The sequence below is a fragment of the Melospiza melodia genome, chromosome 1 (assembly GCF_035770615.1).
Source record: "Melospiza melodia melodia isolate bMelMel2 chromosome 1, bMelMel2.pri, whole genome shotgun sequence".
NCBI lineage: Eukaryota > Metazoa > Chordata > Aves > Passeriformes > Passerellidae > Melospiza > Melospiza melodia.
Genome location: NC_086194.1, coordinates 163,336,800 through 163,360,950, shown reverse-complemented (window position 1 = coordinate 163,360,950; position 24,151 = coordinate 163,336,800). Strand labels below are relative to the sequence as shown.

Sequence of the window (24,151 nt, the reverse complement as noted above, 5' to 3'; positions counted from 1 at the left end):
TCTGTTAAAATCAAACAGGAAGCAATTAAGGTGAGCCTACTACAAAGCAGCCCTCAAAGTACATGGCTATGTCCCTAGTGCAGAATGAAGGTCATGCCCTGAAAATGTAATTATATGTATGTGGAAGGAATGCAGAGCCTACATACTGGGGTGATCAGTGAGAAAATGCACCACTCCAGCTTTACTTTCAGCAGGCAGCTGAGCATGACCAACACAGGCAGTGCTACCACACCTGCATGGAGGACCTGGTGGCAAGGCAAGTTGAATTGACAGGGCACATTACACTGACAATTTTATCCACTGGAATTAGAGATGGAGTGGGAGCAAGAAACTGGTCCCTACAAAGCTGCAAAACTATCACCATTTCCCCTCATCCAACCCCCCTTTAACTTCAGTCAGGTCACTGCCAGGATGACAGAAAAAGGAACGTCATGGAAATGGACATCTAATGACAACAGTGGGAGACAAAGTGAGGTCTTTACACAGGATTTAGCTAATTAGATTTTGGGCAAATATTTATTTATCTAAAAACAAAATAAAAATCATTTTTAAAAGGAAAAAAAGTACTTAAATAAAAAACAAAATTGTGAAATGTTATGGCACAGAAGTTCAAGACAAGTATAAATCCAGTTGCCACAACTGTTGCGTATTAATGTTGCACATTTTTCTATAAAGGCTTTATTAAAGGTATTTACATGGCAATATGATGTGTAAATATATACAGCAAACTGGGGACAACTTTTTTCTTTTGGATTCTCATATGAAAAAATGCCTTAAATACAAAATCTTAAAAGAAAAAAAATTGAAGAGTTCATCCCCAAGCATGAAGAATGTCCCATCATCCCTTATGTCCAAAGTATCAATTATGAGGCAGTTTTGAGGTTCTGGCCAAACCCTTGGGAGATTCAGCCAAGGTTGTGTAGTCTCAAGTTAAATCGCACAGCATGCAGTTGCAATAGTTCCATACTTGATGGACCACATAGTTCATGAGAGATATTAGATTCATTAATATTTTACCATAGTTTCAGTCTAGTTTGCATTATTCTAAGTGATGCTCAAGAGTTCCTACGCACAACAGTTCCTTAGCTGCTCAAGTTTGTGTTTCAACTGTTCTCTCCTCCGCCTCAACTGCTCTTTCTCTGCAATCAGTCTGTGTTCCTCCGACTGGATGGAAAGAACGTACTCTGTTGCTTTTTTCAGGATGACAACTTTGGGAGCCTTTTCATTGTTGGCCACCTCGGGTATCTCGTCACGCAAGGCAAAGAAACTCAACTTCAGCTCATTTCTCCTCTGGCGCTCCAAGACATTGTGCGTTCGCCTCTTGTCGTTCTCTTCCGAATCTGACGAGCCTGACGTGCGCGGACTGGAGCATTTTCGGTTGTTGCTGATCTGTTTGAGAACTCTGCCACTTTCCAACCTTAGCCTTTTTGCAGCTGGGTATTCAACCTTGGTGGAGGGAGGAGCGGCATAATTGTGCTGATGGATGTTGACATGACACCGTTTGAGAACCAGCGGGCTTTGGTGGGGTTTACTGTGCTCTTCTGACGTCTCTGTGCTGCTGGACTCTGTGCTGGATTCATATTCATTTGCTTCAGCTAATGTAACAACATCGATTTCCTCATCCTCCTCTTGTTCTTCTTCTGCCATAAAAAAAAATTAAATTAATAACTTGCATGAACTTGCATGTAGGCACTCTCAAGACTACTGTATGTAAAGGGAAGGCTACTCTGAGTTGCATAACCAGGAACCCAATGACAAGCCCTTCTTAAATCTATTTCACGATGCTGAACATGGCTTTCCCCAAGAGCCTTCCCTTTAAGGAAGCAATGCTTCAAGTGCAATAGGACACATGGACTGCAGTCCAAACCCTGGCTGCCTGATTTCAAAAAGTTGTAATGATCTTGCGTAATGTCGAGCGCATGAAAGATAGTAGGAAAGTTTAACCTCGGTTGTCAGCAGTACAGCGCAATAAAGCTCCCAGACTGAAGCTGCCCTTAATTATGGATTTAGAAGGCTTTGGCCACGCCTTAAAAGAAAGCTTACTTAACACACATGGGTATTCAGAGACATTTTCTGAATCTCTCTTGATCTGTTAATTTGTGGAAAATAGGAGGGAGTTTGGGGGTGGGGGGAAAAGAAAGAAAACTAGTTTTAAAAAAGGAAAAAGGGAAGGCTGTAGCGCTTTGGGTAGAAACTCACTTGCAAACCAGATTTACGAGGGAGCGGAACCCGCTGTCACATACCTAAGGAAGCATTTCTAAAACTTTCCCAGCCCCATTCACTCCCCTGCAGTCACTTTCACTAGCACCTCCCTGACTGCACATTCTCCCCGCGGCTCTCGGGCTGGAGTTAACTCCTTCCCGGCCCACGGGTGAAACCGGGAGCCAACCTTATCGGGACCCCACGATGAAAGTTTATCCCTCCTACACTTTCTTTATATTTCCTCCCCCCCTCTTTTCACTCCCTTATTCCCCGGAGGAAAAACTGGGCTGGTTTTCCAGGAAATAAGCTGGCTAGGACTCTCCGCGCCTCGCAAACGTGGCATTTAAAAAAAAAAAAAAAAACTCGCACGCGGGGAGGGGGCAAAAGGGGGCAGCGGAGGGAGGCGGGGGTGCGGCTGCCTTCCAGCCGCGCCCCGGGAGCCCCCGGCGCCGCGCGGTTCCCACGCCCTCCCGGAGCACGCGTGGCTCCCACTCACCCGAGTCGCTGCTGGTCGTGGGCGGCGTGTCGGCGCCCAGCAGGGACGCGGGGCTGGCGCCGGGCGGCGCGGCCCGCGGGGCCCGCTCGCTCAGCGGGTACGGGAACACCACCGAGGGGTCGATGCAGTCGGCGGCGGCGGCGCCCAGGTCGTGCAGGTAGAGGCTGCCGGAGGCGGCGGGGGACGCGGCCAGTCCGGGCGGCGGGGCCGGCGGCGCGGCGGGCGGCGCTCCGGGGCGGGCGGCGGGGCCCCCCTCTCGGCGGGCAGCCTGGTAGGACGCCAGCTTCTCCGAGACCACCTTCTCCAGCTTGGCGGCGGCGGAGAAGCCGCTCCACATACAGTCCTGGATGATGATGGACTTGACTGTCTCGTCGTCCGGGTCGCAGATGAAGCTCTGGTTGACCATGTCCCCCCCGAGGAGCTCGGTCACAATCTCCAGCTGGTCAGCGGTGGAGGGGAAGCAGGAGGCGGTGGCCAGGCTGGAGCGGCGGCTGGGGGAGAGGGGCGGCGTGGGCAGCAGCTCAAACTTCTTCCATATGTCCTCGGACGGGGCGGGGGGCTGCAGCTCGCTGCCCCGCTGCTGCGCCGCCAGGTAGAAGTTCTCCTCCTCCTCCTCGAAGTAGAAGTAGGGCTGCACAGAGTCGTAATCGTAGTCGTAGTTCTTGCTGGAGAAGCCGGCGCTGAGCGGCATCGCGGCGGCTGGTGCCTGCGGGAAGGAGGGGAGAGGGGCACCCGGTGAGCCGTGGGGGTCGGCTCTCCCCGGCTGCGGTGGAGCTACCGGCCCCCGGCGCGCAGCGCTCCCTCCCGGCTCCGCACACCGTGCCGGCAAGGAAATGCGCAGTCGCGTTTAGTAAAAAAAAAAAAAAATTATAATTATAGTAATAATTAAAAAAAAAAAAAAACCTACGACCCTCCTTCACTCCGTTCTAAGCGCAGCGGAACAATCGGGAGGCGCGACCTGACCCGCCGAGGGATCGGTTGTCAGCTCCCGGACCACCCTCCCCGCTCCCCCGGAGGGGCTGCGGCAGCCCGGCCGCCCGGCTCGGCTGGGCTCAGCTCAGCTCGCTGCCGCTCACACGGGGCACGGAGCTCCTTCCCTCCCGGGACCGCAGCGCCATCCCTGCACCCCATCCCGGCGGGAAGGGGTGCCGAGCGCCCGGCGGCTCCAGCCGGGAGCCGGGCGGTTCCTCAGCCACCCACCTGGGCGTGCTGGCACTGCGCGGGGACAAGCAGCGACCTTGGCAAACTTTGCCAAATCTTGTCATATATATATATACATATCCGCATATATATATATATATGCATATAAGCAATATATGTAGCAACCATACCCTGCCCGCGCATACGCGAGAAGCAAATGCTCCCCTCCCCCCCCCAAAAAAAATTAAATTAAAATCCGAGCGCAAGAAAAAGGATGGGAACGCCGGAGCCCCAGCAGAGGAGAGCGTCCGTCGGGAGGGACCGTCGGTATCCACGTCCGCGGAGCGCAGCCCCGCCAGCAGCCGGGGTGTCACCAGCCCGTGTCAATCCAAACGCCACAACCGCGGGAATCGAGTGATGGGAAGCGAAGAGCCCCGCAACTCACCGGCTTCTCCAACGCGCCAGCTGCGAGACGTAGCGAGGCGATTATTGCAGGCGGTGCGGGAACAACGAAGGGAAAATGTATAGATGATAAAAAGAACCGCCAGAAAGGACGGGGAGAAAATTAAAAAAAAAAAAAATAAATAAAAGAAAAAAACAGGCAAAACGCCGGGAGAACGTAGGTCTCTTCCTCCCACTACGGTTTGATAAACCCCACGGAGCGGCGGAGCAGCCGCCTCCCGGCGCTCTCGCTCGCTCGCTCGCTCGCTGCTCCGGGGCGGCGCGGCGCGCTGGCCGGTACAATAGAAGTTTAGTTGCTTTCCTCCTTTAAAGCGCCGGCGAGGGGCGGGGGAGCGGTGGCGGGGGCGGGGGCAGCACCGCGGGGCCCCACCGCGCTCCCGCCCGCCCTCGGCAGCCGCGCAGGCTCCGCACTCAGCCGCGGGAGGGCGCGGTGCTGCTGCCCCCTGCGCTCCTGGGCGCGCACAGATCCGCGGCCGCGCTCTGCCCCCGCCTCCGCCGGCCGGGAGAGAGAGCGAGCTGCGCCGGCAGAAGGCGATGCCGCGCTCCGCGGCCCTTTTTATTTATTTTACTATTTTTTTGTTGTTGTCTTTTACTACGAGCCTCGCACGGAGAGGTCGGAAGTAAACATAGTAGAAAAAAAAAATAAAAAAAAAAAAAAGAAATTACTAGCAGCGATTAAAGGCAGCTCCTCGCCGCTCCCCTCCTCCCGCTGGCGTTCTCGCAAGGGAGAGCGCGGTAACACCGATGGCGGCGGCGGGGAAGGGGCTTCAGCCGCCCCTCGCCCCCCTGGGTGAGGCTCCGGCACCTCGGGGCGAGCAGAGCGCAGAGCGGTGCCCGAGGGGCAGCGGAGGAGGCGCGGGCTGCCGGCACAAAGGAGCGTGTGTAGCTGGGGCACCCCCAACCCGGTCTCCGCTTGATTATCCCGCCTCTGCCGGCGTCTGCAGAGGATTAAACCGGGAGGGGGCGGAGGCAGAGCCCCACGGGGGTCACCTTGCAGCCACTCTCCCTTTGGCGGTCCCCGTGTGTGCCCCCGCCCCGGCTTGTGCTGCCCCCGCTCTGACCACCTCCTCTCGCCCCATGGTGACCTCCCTCCTTTCAGTCATCCCCGAGGGAAGCGGGGCTGCTGCGGCTGCAGAGCTGCGACGGGGCGCTCCCTCCTATTCCCGTTCTCCATCACGGCGGGTCCCGCGGGGACCCCGGCTCCGAGGAACCTTCAGCTGCCGGCGACCCTCCCGGGCGTCCCCGACCTCCTCCCGCAGCTCCCGCACCTGCCATTCTCTCGTCCCCCGGGGCAGCCGCCAGCCTGCAGCGAGCTGCGCCCCGCGCATCCTGCCACCACATCCCCACGCCGGCCTGCGCACTCGCGGGAGCTGGAGGGACACCCCGGTGTGCCCCCCTGAACGCTTCCCGGCGCTCTCCCGTTCCCACCGCGGGCAGCCCGCTGGGATGTTCTCTGCCTGTATGTGTATTTATTCCCCGCTGCCCAGCAATGCGCACAGCACACGCGAGCGCAAGCCCTCGGGGTTGCGGTGCCGCCCCCCGGGCTCGGGGACCCCGTCCGTGCCCAGCCCGGGGCGGCCCCGCGTTCCCACGGCGGCCGCGCCGCTTCCGCGGGCACAGCGCGCCCCCTCCCGGCCAGCGCGCCCAGCGCGACCCCCGGCCCGCCGCGCCCTGCGCCGCGCCGCCACCCCCCAAACACAGCGCCAAACACAGCCCAAACGCACCCAGCCACCGCTAAACAAAACAAAATAACCCCGCTCGTTCTGCTGTTTCCGATCGTGTCTGGTGAAACGCGTTTCGCCAAGCAGAGTGTATGCAAACATCACATTTCTCACCGAGCAAAGGGTCGCAAGGAACCTCGGGCCATCTTCTGTCCCACGTCCTGTTGTTTAAAGGAAGGACAGTTTTACGTGGAGAGGGTGACAAAGCAAGAGCCGTGGCATAGGCATGGTGTAGATGCTTCACCTACTGACATTTCCAGATTGGGATGTCCATACCTTTGCTCAGAAATGGCTTAAAATACAATGTGCTGTTTTTAAATAACATCCCACTCTGCCCGTAGCAAACCTTCCTTCTGTAAATGGAAGTAACACGACTAAAGGCAGGCCAGAAAGGTGCAAGATCCAAATTACTCTAGTTACAGCTGGTGTAAAATGCAATATGGGCACCTGTCTATTTAGGAATAGCATCAGTTTCGCCAGATACACAATAAATGTCCTCAAAATTGTAAAAGTCATTAAAGTTCAGATGGAGCTGATAATAGGTGAAATATTTTGAAATTACTCCAGGAGAGATAGGGTTGAAAATCATGATGCCATTCATGGTTGCAATAGAATCACAGACAGCAATTAACTGTAATATCACAAAGGGTTATGACTTAAAGTGGAAAGGAATAAGTAACATGAGCAGATGGACTTTTAAAATACACTGTGTTCACAAAAATGGAAAAACAGGAAGGGAAGACTGGGAGAAATGTGCCATTGAAACAATACAGCCTTCAGAGGAAACAGTCTTTAAAATATTCTACATGATTTCTCCTGGTTTGTGTAGACTGTGAGTTCACTTTTTGTTGAGGAGCCCACTCTGAGGTGCACCAGCATGGATCTTATGAGGTAGTTTTAGTGTAGGTGAAAAAATATTTTGCTCTGATTTCTTATGTTCAACCCCAGATAAAAAAGAACAGAGGCAAGGGGTGAAATCAGTATCAATTTCCAGTAAAATGGCCATTTTGACCAAATAGCTGTTATACAGAAAGAATAAATGCACAAGTATAACATTAAGATGACAGTGACAGCAAAGTCAATGTGATTGTTTTGTCATGGAAGGGTTTAGTGATCAGTAGGAAATGGGAGGGGGCTGAGCTGGGACCCCAGGTGGAATGTGTGTGATACACCCACAGAGTGGGAACCTGTGAGAAGCAGAAATGAAAGCAAAACGTGAGAGAGAAGTAGAGCTGGTGGGAAAAGGTCTTGCACTCCCCTGTCTGGAAACCCCTGAAACACAATGTGCTGTGTGCCTGTGCCACCTACTGCATGTTTTGCTCTCAGGAGACATCTGCAATTTCTTTTTCAGAGGACAATAATTAGCTGGCTAATAGTCATAGGGTCACCATGAACACTGTACTGGGTCCAGCTCTGGGAACTCCAACCTAAGAAAAAGCCTGGACCAGCCAGAGTGAGTCCAGAGGAGGCCATTAAGATGATCAGAGGACTAGAGCACTTCTGCTGTGAGGAAAAGCTGAAAGAATTTTGGTAGTTCAGCCTGGAGAAAAGAACTTACAATGCCTCCCAGTAACTAACAAGGGCCCATAAGAAAGCAGGAGAAGGACTTTTGACAAGGGGACGTAGAGATAAGACGAAGGTAAACAGCTTTAAACTGAGAGTAGGTCTAGATTAGAGATCAGGAGGAAATTCTTCTCTTTGAGTGTGGTGAGGCACTCCAACAGGCTGCTCAGAGAAGTTGTAGCTGCCTTATCCCTGGAAGTGTTCAAGTTCACATTGGATGGGGCTTTGAAAACTTGATCTCATGAAAAGTGTCCCTGCCCATGGCAGGGGATCAGGAATAAATGATCCTTCAGGTCCCTTTCAACCCAAACCATTCTAGGTGTCTATGAACTCAGAGCTATCTCCAGAAATTTCTGCTGAAAGTTTCGCTTGACCTCTCCAAAGCTTTGCAGGTTTCTGGCCTTTCACAAGTGAGAAACAGGAAAGTACTAGCTAGATATTAATTAGTCTTGGAAAGTCCTAAGTCCCTGAATGAGTGATGCACCCAAACAAATGTGGTCATTGCAGTCAGAGACACTAAAATAGGCTAGCACACTTTCACTGATAGCATCTGTGCAGAGAATCATGTCCCCACCACGACCCCAAAAGACCCCAGTCTGAAAAGCAGACATACCACAGCTTCAAGGAGAATCAGATTTACCTTATTACTGTGAAAGCCAGAAAATAAATGAGTTACTTTTTCATCTCTTTCAGCAGCTGTAATTTCTTTAACAATAGGAGGTGAGATATGTGTAGGCAGAATCTGACAGTGTTTCTGCAAGCTGCACAGCACTGACTAAATTAATAACATCTTCCTAACCCCCTCCTCCAGGCCCAGGGAAACTCATATGCTGTGCTAATGAGTACTTTCTCAGTGGACTCCCCCAGCACAGGGGAGAAATGCAGACATCTGGGAGGGCCACTGTCCTTGTCTGTTTACTGGGGTGAAAAACAGAGACTGAAATGCACCTCCTGTCAAAGATGGGCAGGACCCACCACTGCAGTTTCCACCCAGCTAGATCAGTACAGCAGCCATGGTCCATGCGTCTTCAGAATGACCATCAAGTATGCAGGAGAAATCAGTGGGTTTTATGGCTGATGTGTTATCAGTAAATATGAATAAGAGAATCACAGAAGTATCATAAAATAAAATAGAAATTAAAAATGAAATAAAATAAAATAAAATAAAATAAAATAAAATATGCTAGTTTTAAACCAGAGGTAGCACATTTCACACATATCACATACTAAAGTCTTGTCTGCTGTTGGAAGCCAAGGCTGTTTTTACCCTCACCCTGTGGATGTCCCTCTTCAGGCAGAGATGTCATGGGGTCAGTGAAAGTGGTGTCTAGTGTAATTTATTTATTTTCTCTTCCTCATCCTCTCAGCTATGTGCCCTAGAGTGTTTGCAGCAATCGTGGCAGCTTCTTCCTCGGCATCATGCCAGCCTGTGATCCTCACCATGGAAAAACTAAAGCGGTTTACTACCAACAGGAAAAGGGAAATGTAGAGAAGGAAACTGATGAAAACTGAATGGGGAGAGCACTGAAAGTATTACACTTCTATTAAATTACTCTCTCCACAGCTACAATGAGTACCAGCTCCCTCACGGAAATCCATGGAAGTCCCAGAAAAGTAAGTTTTGTCATCAAGAGAATCAGGAAGAACTTGAAATGTTCCTCTGGCCTGGGCAAACCAAAGGAGATTCAAAATGATACTTCCTATGATCCAGAGATTTCTTTTTTTTTTTTTTTTCTTTATTTTTTTTTTTTTAATTGTTAAAACCAAACACTTTAGATTTTAATTTTTCAATCTGGCAGTGTATGTGAAATAAGACTTTTTAAATTATTTGTAATTGCTAAAACCAAATATTTCAGATGCTGATTTTTAAACTGAATATGAAGGCAAGTCTTTAGTGAAACAGAAGTATTAGCAATTTTTAAAGGTGGTCTGCCATTAGGCACATATGTACTGATATATATTTGTTTTGCTTTGTCCTGTTGTCTGGGATCACGAAATTGAAGAAGACATCAGACTGGAAGACAGGAATTAACTAACATTAGCTAACTGACAGTAACAAACATTTTTGAATACGGAGAATAAAAGCCTTTACACCAGGTTTGGTCTTCCCACGGTGTGCGGCCTTTACCTTTTTTTGCTTTGGGGTAAAATTGCAACAGCTGTTAATTTAACTTTGTTTACAGACAGTTTGACTTTGCAGCTCTTTCAAACCATCACAGCACCTTTGGTATCAAATTTTAGTTTGTTTTCAAACAGGGCAGCCCTTGATGAGTTTATTCTTAATTATGTAAAATGAAACTATTTTTCTGTGCATACAACTAACTTAAAATCACAAATAAAGTTTTTTGGTTTTTTTTCTGCTAGCTATTTTTGTTGCTTAAATACAGTATCTGTAAACTGATCTAAGTTCCAAGGCAACAACGCCAAAAATACAAGCAGTTTGAGTTTACCTTCCTACACGAATTAACACCTTTTGACATGGATAACTGGAAGGCACCAAGTTAACACCAGTAGTTTCGGCATTCCTTGATAGAAGAGAATTTTGTCCAGCTGTGGATTAAGGATGAATTACAGGAAATCTGCACTGATTTAAGTGTTTGATAAATGAGATGATTTTAAAGATAAACAGCTATTTTTGAAAGGCCGGGTAATTTAAATTTCCCTTCGAAAAGAAAAAGCAGAGCTGTTTCAGAACAATCAGTCCCAAAGGCCAGTCACACATCCCTGGCCTCTGCATTCTCTGAATTGTATGCTGCACTTATCAGATTGTCAAGGCATCCCGGCTCTGCTTGATTAAGTCCTCTTTAAAGTGTTACGGTCATTTGCAACTACTTAATGATCCTTTTAGGTACCAACGCCGTCAAGCCCTGATCTTTGGAGCTGTAATGGCATCAGAGCCTCTTCCATGCTCCAGCCCTTCAGTATTGGTGCTCCCCTGTACGGGACTCGCTGTCAGCTGTGAGGCACAGGAATGAATTTTCCCGCCTCCCCACGCATGTGAAGCCACCTCCACATCACACCTGCAAGTGCAGAATCCCCCTCCCCTTGGCCCGACACTGAGGAGGTTTGTAACTGGATTGCAGCTGGAAAGAAGGACTGAAAGTTATTGTGCAGGTTTCTTATTAATGCTAAACCCCCCCCCCCCCCAAAAAACAAAAAAACCCCAAACCCTCCTATAGTCTTTGCAGGATTGGTATGAAAGCAGAGGAGCAAAGAGCTCACTGTCATTCTTGCCACACATCCTGTGGGGGCACAGCTCCAGAAACATCTGAGTGCATCAGATATTATCTGGAGGAAGGAATGTGTCAGCTGACAGCAAGGCTGGAAACTATTGAAACAATTGTCAGCTGGGCCATTCTTACAGATGTCTCTTGTCTCTTTGAGAATTAATATTCACCAATCCTGTCCCATCTGCAAACAGGTGAGAGCAAAGGACCCTTCTAGGAATTATGCAGCTGGATGCTTTAGAGATGAGGTTTCTGATTGCTATCAAATTAACAGGTTCAGCCACAGGAACACATTCCAAGAAAGAAAGTGGCCCCATTGAAAGAGAATGTCTGGAAAAGTAGGAATTGTGTGGCCTTTAGAAAACACTGGAGATTCGGGGTGTTACTGGTCTTGTAGGTAGTTGGATCTGAGTTTGTGGGGAGGTGGAAAGGTATATCAATCTACTTATCTGAGCCAATGCAAAGTCCATGCTTTCTTCAATGTTCAGGTTTCTGGTGAAGATCATCAAAGCTCCCTTTTCTGGCTCCATGTTGAGCAAGCTCAGAAACACAAGTTGTTTTTTTTTTTTTTTTTGTCTTGTTCAGCAAGTGAAATGATGATTTTCTCATTGTCAATCCTTATATTAATCTTGGAGGTCCTGTTTGATTACGTCTTTATGGGAAGAAGGAAGATGAACTTGTAGCAGTGAGTTTGTAAGTATTTACAAGAAACATTCCTGACTTCTGTCCTCTGTGGGTTTCTGTTTATCAAGTCATGTTTTCTTTTGACCAGTTTATGGAGAGTCACATTTACAAACAATCCTGGTGAATGATAATGTTTGGCCCCTGTAATCAACAGCAAATCCTTTTCAGTGCTATCCCAATGAAATTTACTTTCCAGCCACACTCAGCCAAAATGATGCTGATTCCAGCATTGAGCACTTTCTGAGAACAGCTCAGGGCATTCACCAGTTCAAGTCAGTGTGATGCTGACATCCTTCTCATGAGCAGCACTCTGCACAGAACCTTTCAGAGTAGCTGCTCATCTCCAAAGTGAGTCCTTAAAAGGCATCAGACAGTTTCTAACTCTTCACACCTAAAACCTTTCCATGCATTCAGTTAGAGTCTTCTAATAATGTTACCCGGCTGATAACCCTAACTTCTCTCCAGCTTTGTTATGCAGTCAGTTAATTCTGAATTCATTGGGGCATATGTAGTCAAGTGTAGCTAAAGTGTTGCCTTGGCTGGGTCAGGGCTTGCACTGCCCAGGTTTCTGGGTCCTGGTTGTCTCAGGTCAGACACCTAGATATAAGGGACAGACAGCATTGAGGAATATGGGTTAAGCCATCAGTGGTGGTGATGTCAGCAGGCTTTGGGCATGCAATGTTACAGCCATGCACTCCTCTAAGCTCGTTGCATGACTGTTTTAGCATCACTTGTGCTACTTTTGGTGTAGTTTAGTTTAGCTTTCCAGCAATCAGAGTAAATTCTGAACTATTTAACTACACTCAGGCCAGACATCTTTGGGAGATGAAGCTTTCTTATCTGTGGTGGCTGCTGCTGCATTTTGAAATGAGCATAAGAGAGGCAAATACATCCATGAAAGTTTGCTGCCAGTATGGATTTAAAAGCAAAACCCAGTCAGAAAGGCTACCGAAAAACTACTTCACTTGGCTGATAACTCAATTTGTTGATAAGAAAGAGGGAGTGTTTTGTCTTTCTGTATCAGATAAGTGACTTATCACTCCCTGCACTGCTGATGATGAACATGTTCATCTGGCAGATAGTAGCAATAAAGCTGCATCTCCCCTTTGCACTGCAAGACATATGCTGCATCAAATGAAATTAAGGGACATAGATTTAAATAACTTCTTGGTAAATGCTTTTAAAATCAATTTATAATTAACCTGTGCAACCTCCTGCTGCATTTTGTTAGAAAGGGAAATATCATGCATGATAATGGATGTTTCATGTAAGCAATAATATGGGGAGATAAAAAGTGTAAGAAGAAGGGAGAAAGGACATCACTTCTCTGGGCTAGGATTGCCCAATTTAAGAGCTGCTCTGTAATTGAAAGTGAGCCTCTGTTTTCTTCCTACACCATCCAAATATAGGTTATTGTTAGGTATAGGTGTATTTCTGATCTCGTTGGCATTTTTTTTCATATTGTGCATAAAAATACAATACAGCACTGAGGCACACCTTTGCCATGAGAGCAGGCATGTCTGGGATGGAGGAATCTCCTGTTACAGCTGTTTCCTGAGGTGTTTAAAGCACAGACAGAGCCTAAATGCACATCTGCTTTTATCTGTTTTGCTGCCCAGGCTGGGCAGGCCTCAGCAAGGGGATGTCAGGGTGCATTCCAGCACAATGCAGAGCCAGGCTGTCCTACAGGATCCCAGTGTGGGTGCAGAGCCTTGATTTCCTCTGCTGAGGGAGGTGAGGCCAAAGAAAGCCTCTGTCTGTTGGTGCTCAGCAATGCAAATCCGTGCAGTGGCTTGTGCCCACACATCTGCATTGATCCACTCCTCCAGATTCAGTCTGAGCTTCAGGACACTTGTGTGCTGGTCCAAGCTTTGACCTTGTAGGAGAAATGCTGTTTCACTGGGCTGGTTTCTGCTTGCTTTGGTAAATTTGTGCATGGTAGAAACTGGGCTAAATCTCCAAAAATCACCGTGTTCTGTGCATTGATGGGCAATTCCAGGGGTCTGCTGACACCCAGCATATCAAACCCAGTTACCAGAGACTTGGAGCCACAACCCTTAGTGTGAAAACCCCCAAAATTGATTCAGCCTTGCTACTAATTGCTTCCTCTGCAGGTTGGCTTTGTTTTATTTCCTGACTTCATAGATTCCTGGTGTTGCCTAAGTCCAGTCCTTCCAGACAGAGCCAGGATGTCCTACTGACATTCAGACTCTATCCCTTTCTCAAATGAGAGCCGAGGGTTGCAATTATGACTGCAATGGCAAGAGAAGCTTTGATCAGAAATGGGCCTGATGAGGAGTGTGCTGAGGGATTAATGTGGAACTGACTTCATCAGCAGCTGAGAGTTCTGTGGAGGAGGAATTTGGGTGCTTCTTACAGCCTCAACAATGCAAAGCAGCCATCATCAACAAGGTGTTCCCCAGAGGATGCTAATCACTCTCCTCCCTCTTGATCAGCAGTTAAGAGTGTCTCTCTTCTTTCTACTTATCACTTAGTCAGGGATGCCAGAGGTATTTCTTAGTAGATAAGAACATTATTTACACCCAGCCTTAGAAAGGAAAGAAGAGGTTGTCAGTGAGCTACAACCATTATTGTTCTGTTATCGTTTGCATGGCAAAGGCGCTTCACCGTGCTCAGATCCCATCCTGAAGGGTTGTGGTGCCTGCACTGCCTGCCTGAGCTCTGAAAGGGCTGGAGATGTGCAGCAGAGCTGGGGGAGGGGGGGCCAGAAGGACAAAGTACAGGTATAGATCAAAGGAATCTGGGAAGCCCCAGATTCTCTCACCTATCCTGGCCTGTGTGCTTGGGGAGCAGGGAACATCACTTCTCCCTCTTCACTTCCATTAGGACTTATCTGCAGACCCAAACCATCCAATGGATGTAGGGTAACCCTCCTGTGCCAATGTAGTTCCAGTCCAGTTCTAGAGTAGATGTACACTCCTGTTTGAGTCATGGGAAAGGGCACTGAGAGAAGCATGAGATGCATCTCACTTTTGGTGAGAAAAGAGATAAAAAAATTAAAATATGCTTTATTTTACTTTAGGACTATCTACTGCTGCTCCTTATAAAGGATTGGACTTTTTTTTTTTTTTTTTTTTCTCCTCTTGTTTTCTTTTTTTTTTTTTTTTTTAATGGATGAGTTAGAAGTGAGACTACTGTGTGCTTCAGAACACCAAGTTCTGTCTATACCTGTGATGAGAAGGCTGGATAGGTACATGTGCCAGCCCCCACAAACAATGCGATAATATCTACAGCTACAGCATCATCAGTGCTCTGATATTTAACCAGAAGGTATCTCTGCCTTCAGCTCATGTTCTTCTCAGCTTCCCTTGTTATTTTCTCTGCTAAACAGGGAGAAAATGATATTATGTCTATGAAGCCAAAGGCTGTGTGTGTGCGTGCTGTGGAATTTAGTCATGATATTGCTAACTGGAAGGTTTAAGGTCACTCTTATACTCTTACATCCTTACATTTACATGGTCATTTTCTCTTGCATTAACTGCAGTTAATGTGAGAGTTTTACTCCCTCCCTCAGAGTTTCGGAAGCTGCTGTCTGCTAAACACTTGAGGAGTCCCAAAATGGAAAATGCCCTGGATTATTTTATGTGATGAAGATTCCCAACTACCCTCAGATTTTCTGTACATGGAAAATGGAAGGACCCATTTGTAGGTTGCTCAGTTAAAATAATACTGCAAATGGACTGCAGGTGTGTTGCATGTCTGCAATATTATGATTAATACAGATACCAAGCAACTTTAAACCAGCAAACCTCAGTACCTGGGTCCCATGGCAGCTCAGACCTTAGACCAAATTCACTTACCTCACTTTGTCCATAGAGGTTTTACATCCTCTTCTGAGATCAGCAGTTGGTGGGGAAGGGGCTGTACCATAAGATGGGTGGCTCTGAGATGTCTCAGGAACATAAGTGAATCACTGCATTGCTGTGCACACCTACTCCTACTGCCACATGGATTGGTGCTGCTGGAAATCTAAGGGAAGGATCTGGGGCAGGAATAGAGGTGGTCCTCTTCAGGTGTGGACTGGTAGTTTGTCTGAGCAACTTTTGTCCTCGGCACAGTGCTGCCTCTGGTTTGTTTCCCTTAGCAAGGCCATTTGCTTGGCAATGCTAGTTGTTATTTACAGGTTTCCTTACACCATCAAAGAGGAGCAGGATTTTGGTGGCCACACAAAGACCCTGGGAGAGGTCAGTGATGATGGCAGATTTCTCAATGTCCCTTTCAACTGCTTCAGGAAACTCAGGACACTTTCAGACCTGCATATCCACAGACATTAGTGAGCACACTTGTGTCCCAGGCATAGCAGCGTGTGGGAGAAGCATGCACAGGGAAAATTCAGAGCTCAACTTGCCTCCTAGCACCTTGCTGGTGAGGTGAGCCACTTGAGGAAGAGTAGAAGAGACCCTCTTTTCTCTTCTGCCACCTGTCTTTGACCTTGCAGCTATTTCAGAGCCTGTGATATCAGAGTAACTACCTTGCTGCAAACTTAGGCTTATCTATCTCACATATACATGAAACTCAGTAATAACTAGCTCATATTTTCATTCCTAAAGTGGCTGCAGAGAGATTTGATGTTGCTTAACTCATCCACTATCACTGATCACTTTTTGTTACATCCTTGCCTGAAGGAAATGACTTTGGTCAAGCTAGAAATGCTGGTAGTTTCTGAACAGCTTCAGTTATTGGACCAAATGACTGTTCGGTGACTTAGAGTTGTGAAAGCAGGGGAAAAAAATCACAGTGACTGTATATTCAAGCAGAAGAGGGAATTCTGTGATGGGGAGTCACTTCTATGCTCTTGCTTTCAGCTGCTGCGTGAGGAAGGGGTGACTCTTCACCAGGCTCTCGTGCCAGCTCAGCTCCTCCGAACAAGAGGCAAGCCCAGATGTAAACCTTGTGGCTTAGCCCCACGTTAATACATTCCCAAACACTAATTAAGAGTGCTGAATGAAGAGAGAAATTCAGGTTAATGTAGCATGCTGGCAGTTTTGAGACTGCCTGCCAAATGAAGGCTTTGGAGGTGATGCATAAGGAGAGACCAGCAGCCTGCGCATGAGTGAGCTGGAGGGTTTGGGCTGGTGCAAATGCTGCTTCCTCTGGAGGCAAGATGAAAAGAGGTTGTAGAGTGCCAGTATCCAAAAGGAGAGTGGGGAGGGAAAAATCTGGGGACATGGGAATAGATAGTTTTCCTGAGAACAAATGTTGGAGACCCTCTTTGCTTTAGGCAGAGTCTACTGGAAATGAGATGGAAGTGCAGGTAGCTGGTAGCTCAGAGACATGCCTGCAGGTGCCTGCAAGCTCTGCAAGAACAGCTATGTCATTGTGGGTTCCACTTTTGGTGGGGAGTTAGAGGGGCTCTTAGATTCCCAGTCTCTGTGCTGGATTTCCTCTCCCTGAGCAGCCCCCTTTGTAGAGCAAGCCCTGTAGACAAGGCTGCTTTCCATTTTCACCTGCCAGCTCCTGAGGTAGGGGCTGAATGGATGGTGGAAGGAGTTTTCACTCTGTAATGAGCCACTGTGTGATTTCTGCAGGTGGGGGGATGCAGGACTGATCTTGGCAAGTAGGTGAGGTGTTGTTGAGCAGTGAATCAAGAGCTCTGAGAGCTAAAAGCCAACAGTTTTCCTCCTCAGTTCATCAGGTCTGTGCTGTCATTACTGAGAAATCATAACCAGCTTCATGGCATCAAAATGTACTGCTGGGCAATTACTCTCCATGAGATCTCCTCACTCCTCCATTCCTTTTTCTATTGGATGCAATACTCCTTGTTTTTTAGGAGAATTGAATGGATGGAGCAAAGCAGTGCAAAGAACAGATATTTGGGAGAAGGAGAGAACATGAGGGAACATTACTATAAAAGCGGGAAGGAAAGCAGATCAACTTCAGTGTAAAATATTACAGTAAAGCTGTTGACTTGGAATTTTCTCTCAAATTCCTCCCTCAAACCAAGATTTTGAAGGATTTGCTGAAGCTCCAAGCCTTAAGGGCAGGTCTATCATGTTCAGTTTCTACAGCTTGTTTTCAGCAACTCTGGTGCAATTTTCAGATTGTTGCAACACTTCCTGGACCAAATGCAAAGGCATAAATGTCCCACCAAGTACCTGCTTGTCTTCTTGCTGTCTATGCTCCCACAGCATTGATATCTGAAACTATATTTTGAGGCTGGAGAAGGGGTTATATAGATTGCAAATGGTCCCAATGGATTTTTTAATCTCTTAACATGAGGTACATTTGGGGATGTTTTCCACCTGTCCTACTTTTAAGAGTTGAATTATAGGAAAGTTTATATCAGAAAGGACTTCCTGAATTAATCTAGTAGTCCTCAAAACTCTGTATTGTTTTTCCACACAGGTACTCCCATCTTGGCATTGGAGGGTGGGGGTTGAAATGTGTCAGTGCTCAGTTATTTCTATTTTTTCCCTCCCTTTATGGTTTCTCATAGAATTATAGAATGGTTTGACTTGGAAAGGACCTTAAAGATTGTTCCAATCACCCTGCCATGAGCAGGGATGCCATCCACTAGATCAGGTTGCTGAGGGCCCAAGTGAGGCATCCACAACTTCTTTGGACAACCTGTCCCACTGTCTCACCACCCTCACCTCTGCCTCCAGGGTAACAATGTCAGATGAAACTAGTTACCAGGCTATGTGGTAGTTAGTACTAACATCACTTTAAATTAGTTCTCAGGCCAGGATGTTCCCATACAAAATTTTTTTCCCCCCCTACTGTCTTTTCTTCCCTCCTCCCAAGCGAGATGGATCCTGCAGGCTCTTCTAAGCATTTATGGTATCATAAATGCATATAATCATGAATATGAACAAAGGTAATGTTCAGCTTGGAGTATGTAGAGATGATGTGCTGAATGTTTCCTTGCCCAATCAGATCAAGAACAAAGGCAGCAGGGGAGCAATCTGAGTTCAGGTGGAGGTGAAGCACCATTGAGTTTAGGAATAGTTCAGGCTCCTCTTGGAGTGCAAAGACCCAACCTGGTGTTGCATCTGCAGGCAGATGAGGAAATCTAAGATTTGCATTGGTTCTGATTTGTTTCAAGTGGAAGCAGGAATTGAAGCAACAGAAAAGTTTTTTGACTGATTCCAGCCAAGAAAAGAGGCAAGGTCAGCAAAGTCCTGCTCTTAGTTCTGAGCTGAGGAGAGCCCATCTGTCCATGTGCCTGGGGCTCTGCAGGCAGCCATCTGCCTTGATAAGCGAGCTGTGAAAAGCACAGTCTGAAGGATGGAAGCAGAAGCCAGGGAGGAGCTGGACCTGCCTGTCCCACCCACAGCACTCTGTACAGGATGGCTGTCAGCAGTGAGCTGGCCCTGGCTGCCATCTGAGTGCCACCAGAGCAGAGCCACCCCAGCAGTGCCACCGTTGGACCTCGTGGCACTTCTTCAGCTACCACAGATGACTTGGTTTGGGCTATGTTTGGGCCTGACCTCTGTGGCAAACAGGCACTGAGCAAACAGGGGCAACAGCACCATTTCTGGTTAGCTTTGGAGGTAGGGAAAGTGGATCTTCCCAGCAGAGAACCCATGCTGTTCTTGGCTTGCTAAGCAGAAATGTCCCTATGACAGCAGATGTCACTCACCTGTGGCAAAGGGAGCCCTGTTTAGGTTTCCCCAGCAGATGTGGCTCTAAGAGATTTGTTATAAATGTGATATCTCATGGGGAACACACAGACCTTGTGAACTGTGGGGACACATAGGATTTTGCCTGATGTGCATTTTCTGTACTTGAGTGCAAATCTCAGTAATTCCTCAAAAATGGCTCAGTATAATCATTAAACCCTGTTCATTAGCTGACCAGTCTTGAGGGGATCTTGTTAAAGGAAAAGCTTGCCTGTACTGGTGTTTTTAACAGAGAATATTCGTTACTTAGTAAAGACCTGAGACGTAATGAGCTGGTTTACAGTTCAGTTGTGCTTGTTTTCAAGTAATATTTACAGTTTCCACATGAAGAGCAGATAAGAATCTTCTAATCTAGAGTAAATCTTTAGGAAGTCCACTGCTATTAATAGCTTACTCTAATTTTGCATTAAATCAGGATATAACTCTAATGGAAGATATGGGAATTAGGTTTTTTTATGGGGTGCATTATTCAATTACCATTAATACCAATGCTTTAGACTGTGTAGTATAACTATAATTTATCTTAAGAATCCCCCTTTTTTCCCATAGAAATGGGGATATTTGGGCTGAATTTTAATCCCTTCTCAAATGACATAAACAAAACCAAGACAAATAGGAAGTTATGCCTATATAATTATATCCCTTTGCCATTTGCACTTCTGAATTAAGTTACAGGGAAAATGCTTTCCCAAGTAGGCAACTTAATTTTAGAACAATTAGTGGCAGATATATCACTATTTTTTTCTGGGTATTCACTAAGGCTCTGTAACACATTAAGTGCCAAAAAGAAAAAAAACAAGGGGGAAAAAGAGAAACATGTTTTAGTTGTAAAAAATGAAAGCATATTAACCCTTGTCTTTCATACCCCAGCTGGGTTGTCTAAGAAGGTTATGCACTCTGCCGAAAATTATGTTTTTGTATTTATAAATAATTCTTCTAGTTCTTCCCAAAAGGGAGTGATGAGTAAGTGGTTTGTGAGGAGCTAGATTTGCACCATGCTGGATTTTTCAAGAACCTTTTTCCCGGGCTGCAGGACCCACTGAGTATCTGGAGGTCATTTCACACCTGAGTGCCTAACCTGTGCTGCTGTGCTGCCTGGAGCAGCAGCCTCATCTCTGGGAAAACACCAGTACAGGCAAGCTTTTCCTGTAGCTGTGTGAACCTGAGCTGCCGGAGCTCCTCACAGCAATCCCCGATCGCAGCCTGGGAATGCCCACGAGTGGCGTCATCAGCACAGACACAGAGGATGCTCCCTCAGCAAATTCCTCCCGGTCCCTGCCGAGGACTTCTGCCAGCACACCGACATCTGCTGGGGCCTGTGGAAGGGGCACTCACATTTTTTCTGCCAGCTTTTCTGTCAGAAAAAATATTTGAAATATTTGAAATATCAGAAAATATTTGCACTGATTTAAAGAAAAAAGAATTGCACTTTCAGTAGCATAACTTGTCCCACAGGGAGTGGTTTTCCTGCAGCAATGCAGTAGTTCCAAGAGTGCTTTATTACTGCTGAAAACTACTGATATTCCTGCAGGCTGCAGCACCATACAGACAGCCCTTGTGCAGCTCCTATCCTCTCACAAAATAAGGTATTTGTGATATCACTTTTTTTTAACCATTCCTGAGTGACATAAACCACCTAAGCAGAATTCTGTAGAGCTTTCTCTGTGCTGAGGATATCTGGCAGCAGATTTATCTCAGTCCTGGCTCATGCCTCACCACACCTCCCTGCAGCAGAGTGTGGCTGAGCAGGTTTGCTGTGCAGGTTTCTAACATACTGTTGTGTCACCAGTAAATGCCTGGATAATTTTTAACCTCACATGGGATTGGTTTATCAGCTGCAGGTGTCCAAAATAATTATACACACTGCTCTCTATGAAAACTGGGTCAACAGGATAGTGCTCCTTTTTATGTTCCATCAGTCCTCTCCAATTTACACCTAGGGTCAGACTTCAGGGAGAAAGATATTTGAGCTAATGCAAGCAGCCATCACATCTATTCAGATGATGTCACCTTTCTAAGGCATTTTCTTCCCTCTAATTTTGCATCATAATGTTGGCTATGATACAATCATTGCTCTTGACAAAACAAGAAAGGAGAGCCCAGGGGAAAAACAGTGATATTTATTTAAAATGAAGTATGATAGATAAATGCACACTCTCATTATGTCAGGGCATGAAGAAGCGTGGACTTACAGCACCACAACTTTCCAGGCAGACATCCTAAGGGCCAATGTGGTTGTGCTGGCAGAACTGCATGTTTAGGAGTGCATTTTCCTTTGCCCATGGGATGTGGTTTTCCCAGTCCAGGGTGCACTATGTGTGTTTACATCTAGGAAAGCTGTACGGTGATGGAGCTCTTCAGCTGGTGGGGCTGTGATCACTCCCATTGAGAGGTAGTGGTCGTTGTTAACATCACTTTTGGGGTACCAAAGCCTGAGAACCACAGTGACCAATGATCAGCCAAACCTTGCTATCAGTGGCTTTGGAAGAGGAGTAGGGAAGGGTCAGGAAGAGCATATCCCTAGAGTGTGTTTCTGTGTGATCTCTACCAACACGTGGTTGGCTTCTGCTTCTGTGTTTTCCTTTCCCATTGAGTGCAATGCTGGGCTCTGATAAGGATCTTGCAGCTTTTGGATTCCTGCTAATTTCTTCACCTGACTGGCCGTGCCTGCACTGGCACAGGAAGCAGGCCAGGACCTGCTCCAGCCCAGAGGGTGAGAGGCATGGCATGGCTTGTACCTAGGGAGTCAAGCCTTCCTTCTTCACAGGGCACTCTTCTCTACAAGACCAGCTGGAAGCTGTCTTGATGGCTCTGCTCCTTTTCTGCTGTTCTGGTGTTGACCAGTGGTAAGAATGAGATCTGCACGTTGTTTTACTCTTCAAATATCCGTGTGCTGAACTGCAATTACCTCCGGAGTGCTATGAGCTCTTGTGTGTTGGCGACATAACTTCTCTAGACCATTAATTTTTTTTACACCCTGGCACCATGTCACTCCCTGTTTGCATAGTCTCTGAAGGAAGCAGATGCAATCTCCTCCATCTCTCCCTGTGCTGACGTCTTTCTGTGCTGCTCATCACTCTCATCAGCTGTTCCTGAGCTGCATCTAACCCACAGTTGGAAATTCAAAGCCGGGCCCCTCCCCAGCTGCTGCTTTGATGTCCCTTTCTCCCCCTCCACATCACCTCCATCGCTCCCTTTGAACACTGACATCCTGATAAGGTTTATGAAATTACTTCCCGTTAGGATGAGGGCACCCAAAGCCTGCATGTCTCAGGACTATCTGCTGCTTCTGACAGGGGCATGGGTAAGGATTTTGTAGCAGAAAGACAAGATTCATTGTGCAGTTGCCACAGTTTGTGAATCAGAGCCTTGGAATACATGCATAAACACTAATTAAACCAAATTTTAAAATGTTTGATATTTATCGAGCTTCATTTAGTTAGGGATCAAAATTAAATTATTGATTAGTTACTGAGTAAAGCTACGTCAGTGTCATCCTCTAAAGTAAACAGAAGAACATCTACCTGAAGGGACCAATTCAATTCTCTGTCAACCTCAGAAAACATTTGATTTGGTGCCACTTAGGAATATCAAAAGACTGAAAGCCAAATGTTTGCATTTAAATTACATCCCTATTGTAATTTTGTGATTTGAATTCACTGCATAATTTGCTTCTCCTGAAAGTCAGAACTTAGAGGATATCTGAATCTAGGGGCTTATTTTGTGGGGGGATTTTTTTGGTTGGTTTTTTTTTTTTTTTTTTTTTTTTTTGGAGCCAGCAAAGTCTGCTTGCTCAGCAGCTTGCAGAAAGTTTTCCAAATCTGGCCAGATGATGGGGGGCACATCAATGATATCACTGGCAGAATACATTATAACAGTTGCTGTAGAAGACCTTCAGAGGAACAGAATACAATAGAAGTGATAATTGCAGACAAGGGTCTGGGATCTGGTCTTGGAAGATACCCAATGTTAGCAGATTCACTAGAAGGCTACAGCAGACCATTAGGAGACAATAAATCTCTGTGCAAATGTTGTCTTATTCCAAATAGTTTTAGGGATAATTTATACCAGCAAGAGTAGGAGAGATACCAAGAATTTTCTGGAGACGAAGCAAAACTAATATTGGCATTTCTTTCCTTGAATACTCCATCTTGCTCTTCAGCACTACTTCTGTTTTAAATGGGAAATTATAAGCTGCAGATTTGCTACTGCTACTAATTTTTAACATAACAACTCCTTTTTCTTTTTTTCCCCCAAGTAGGAACTTTTAACTTGTTAGTAGTTGGTGAGACATGTGGACCTAGGAGCCAACTGGAGTCTCACTATTGATATGTTACAGCAGAGCCTAGAGATCACAATCAGTCTTCCAGGGGCTACACAGGTAAAGGCAGGCTGCTCCAAAGAGCCTCAAAATAGGTAAAGGGTGGAGGGGGGACCACAGAAATACAGAGGCAACAGTGAGAGCTCAGGCTGCCAAGCAGGTTGGGGCTGGGACTTCTCTCCTGCATCCTCCATCACCCTGTGCTTCAGGAGGGGTTTTCCACTGTTTCCTGAGTGTTGTATTTCAGCAGTTCTAGCTGTTTTCTAACTCCTGTCACTGACATGGCCAAAACTCAAACTATTGCCTTATTTTTAATTTTTTTTTCCCCTTGGAGAAGGGCATATGTGTGTTTTCCCCCTTGGTGATACCAATCCCATGAAATAGAAATGCTGCCAGAATTTTCACTCTAATGGTACCAAGGATGCCACTACAAAAAGCCCCACTGCTATTTTTATCCCTCATCCAGCTGCCCTCCACAGACTTCTGTTTGTGTTTTCCTCTTTTGCTAGACAGCCTTATCACCAAGCAGAAGGTGGGGGCTGGAGCTGGGAAAAGACATTTGAACAGAGCTGACTGCAGAGCAGAGCTGGGTTGGCTGTGGGGGTGGTGACAGGGAATTCTTCCTCCAGAGCCTAACTTTGACCATGAACTCTAGTTCCACTTAGCAACCTAAATTGCCTCAATTTTGTCCA

The 24,151-nt window shown here is 46.8% G+C and overlaps 1 protein-coding gene across 2 annotated transcripts; it reads right to left on the bottom strand.

Moving 5' to 3' along the window:
* Positions 1–488: 488 nt before the first annotated feature.
* On the bottom strand, positions 489–4,552 carry MYC (MYC proto-oncogene, bHLH transcription factor). Of its 2 annotated transcripts, XM_063174134.1 has the most exons (3): positions 4,284–4,552; positions 2,699–3,404; positions 489–1,640 (listed from the first exon to the last, which is right to left on the bottom strand). In XM_063174134.1, exons 2-3 carry the CDS (start codon positions 3,387–3,389, stop codon positions 1,066–1,068), a joined length of 1,266 nt encoding a protein of 421 aa, XP_063030204.1. In that variant the 5' UTR covers positions 3,390–3,404; positions 4,284–4,552; the 3' UTR covers positions 489–1,065. The 2 variants fall into 2 exon arrangements, with proteins under 2 accessions (XP_063030204.1, XP_063030214.1); XM_063174144.1 differs by lacking the exon at positions 4,284–4,552 and having other exon boundaries at positions 2,699–3,507.
* Positions 4,553–24,151: the final 19,599 nt, after the last annotated feature.

What these genes read in the sequence shown, in the direction of transcription:
- MYC (XM_063174134.1), bottom strand. Translation starts at nt 3,389, where the DNA reads ATGCCGCTCAGCGCCGGCTTCTCCAGCAAGAACTACGACTACGATTAC. An exon ending in CACGACCAGCAGCGACTCGG is followed by an intron (nt 1,641 to 2,698) that starts GTGAGTGGGAGC and finishes TTTTTATGGCAG; the next exon opens with AAGAAGAACAAGAGGAGGAT.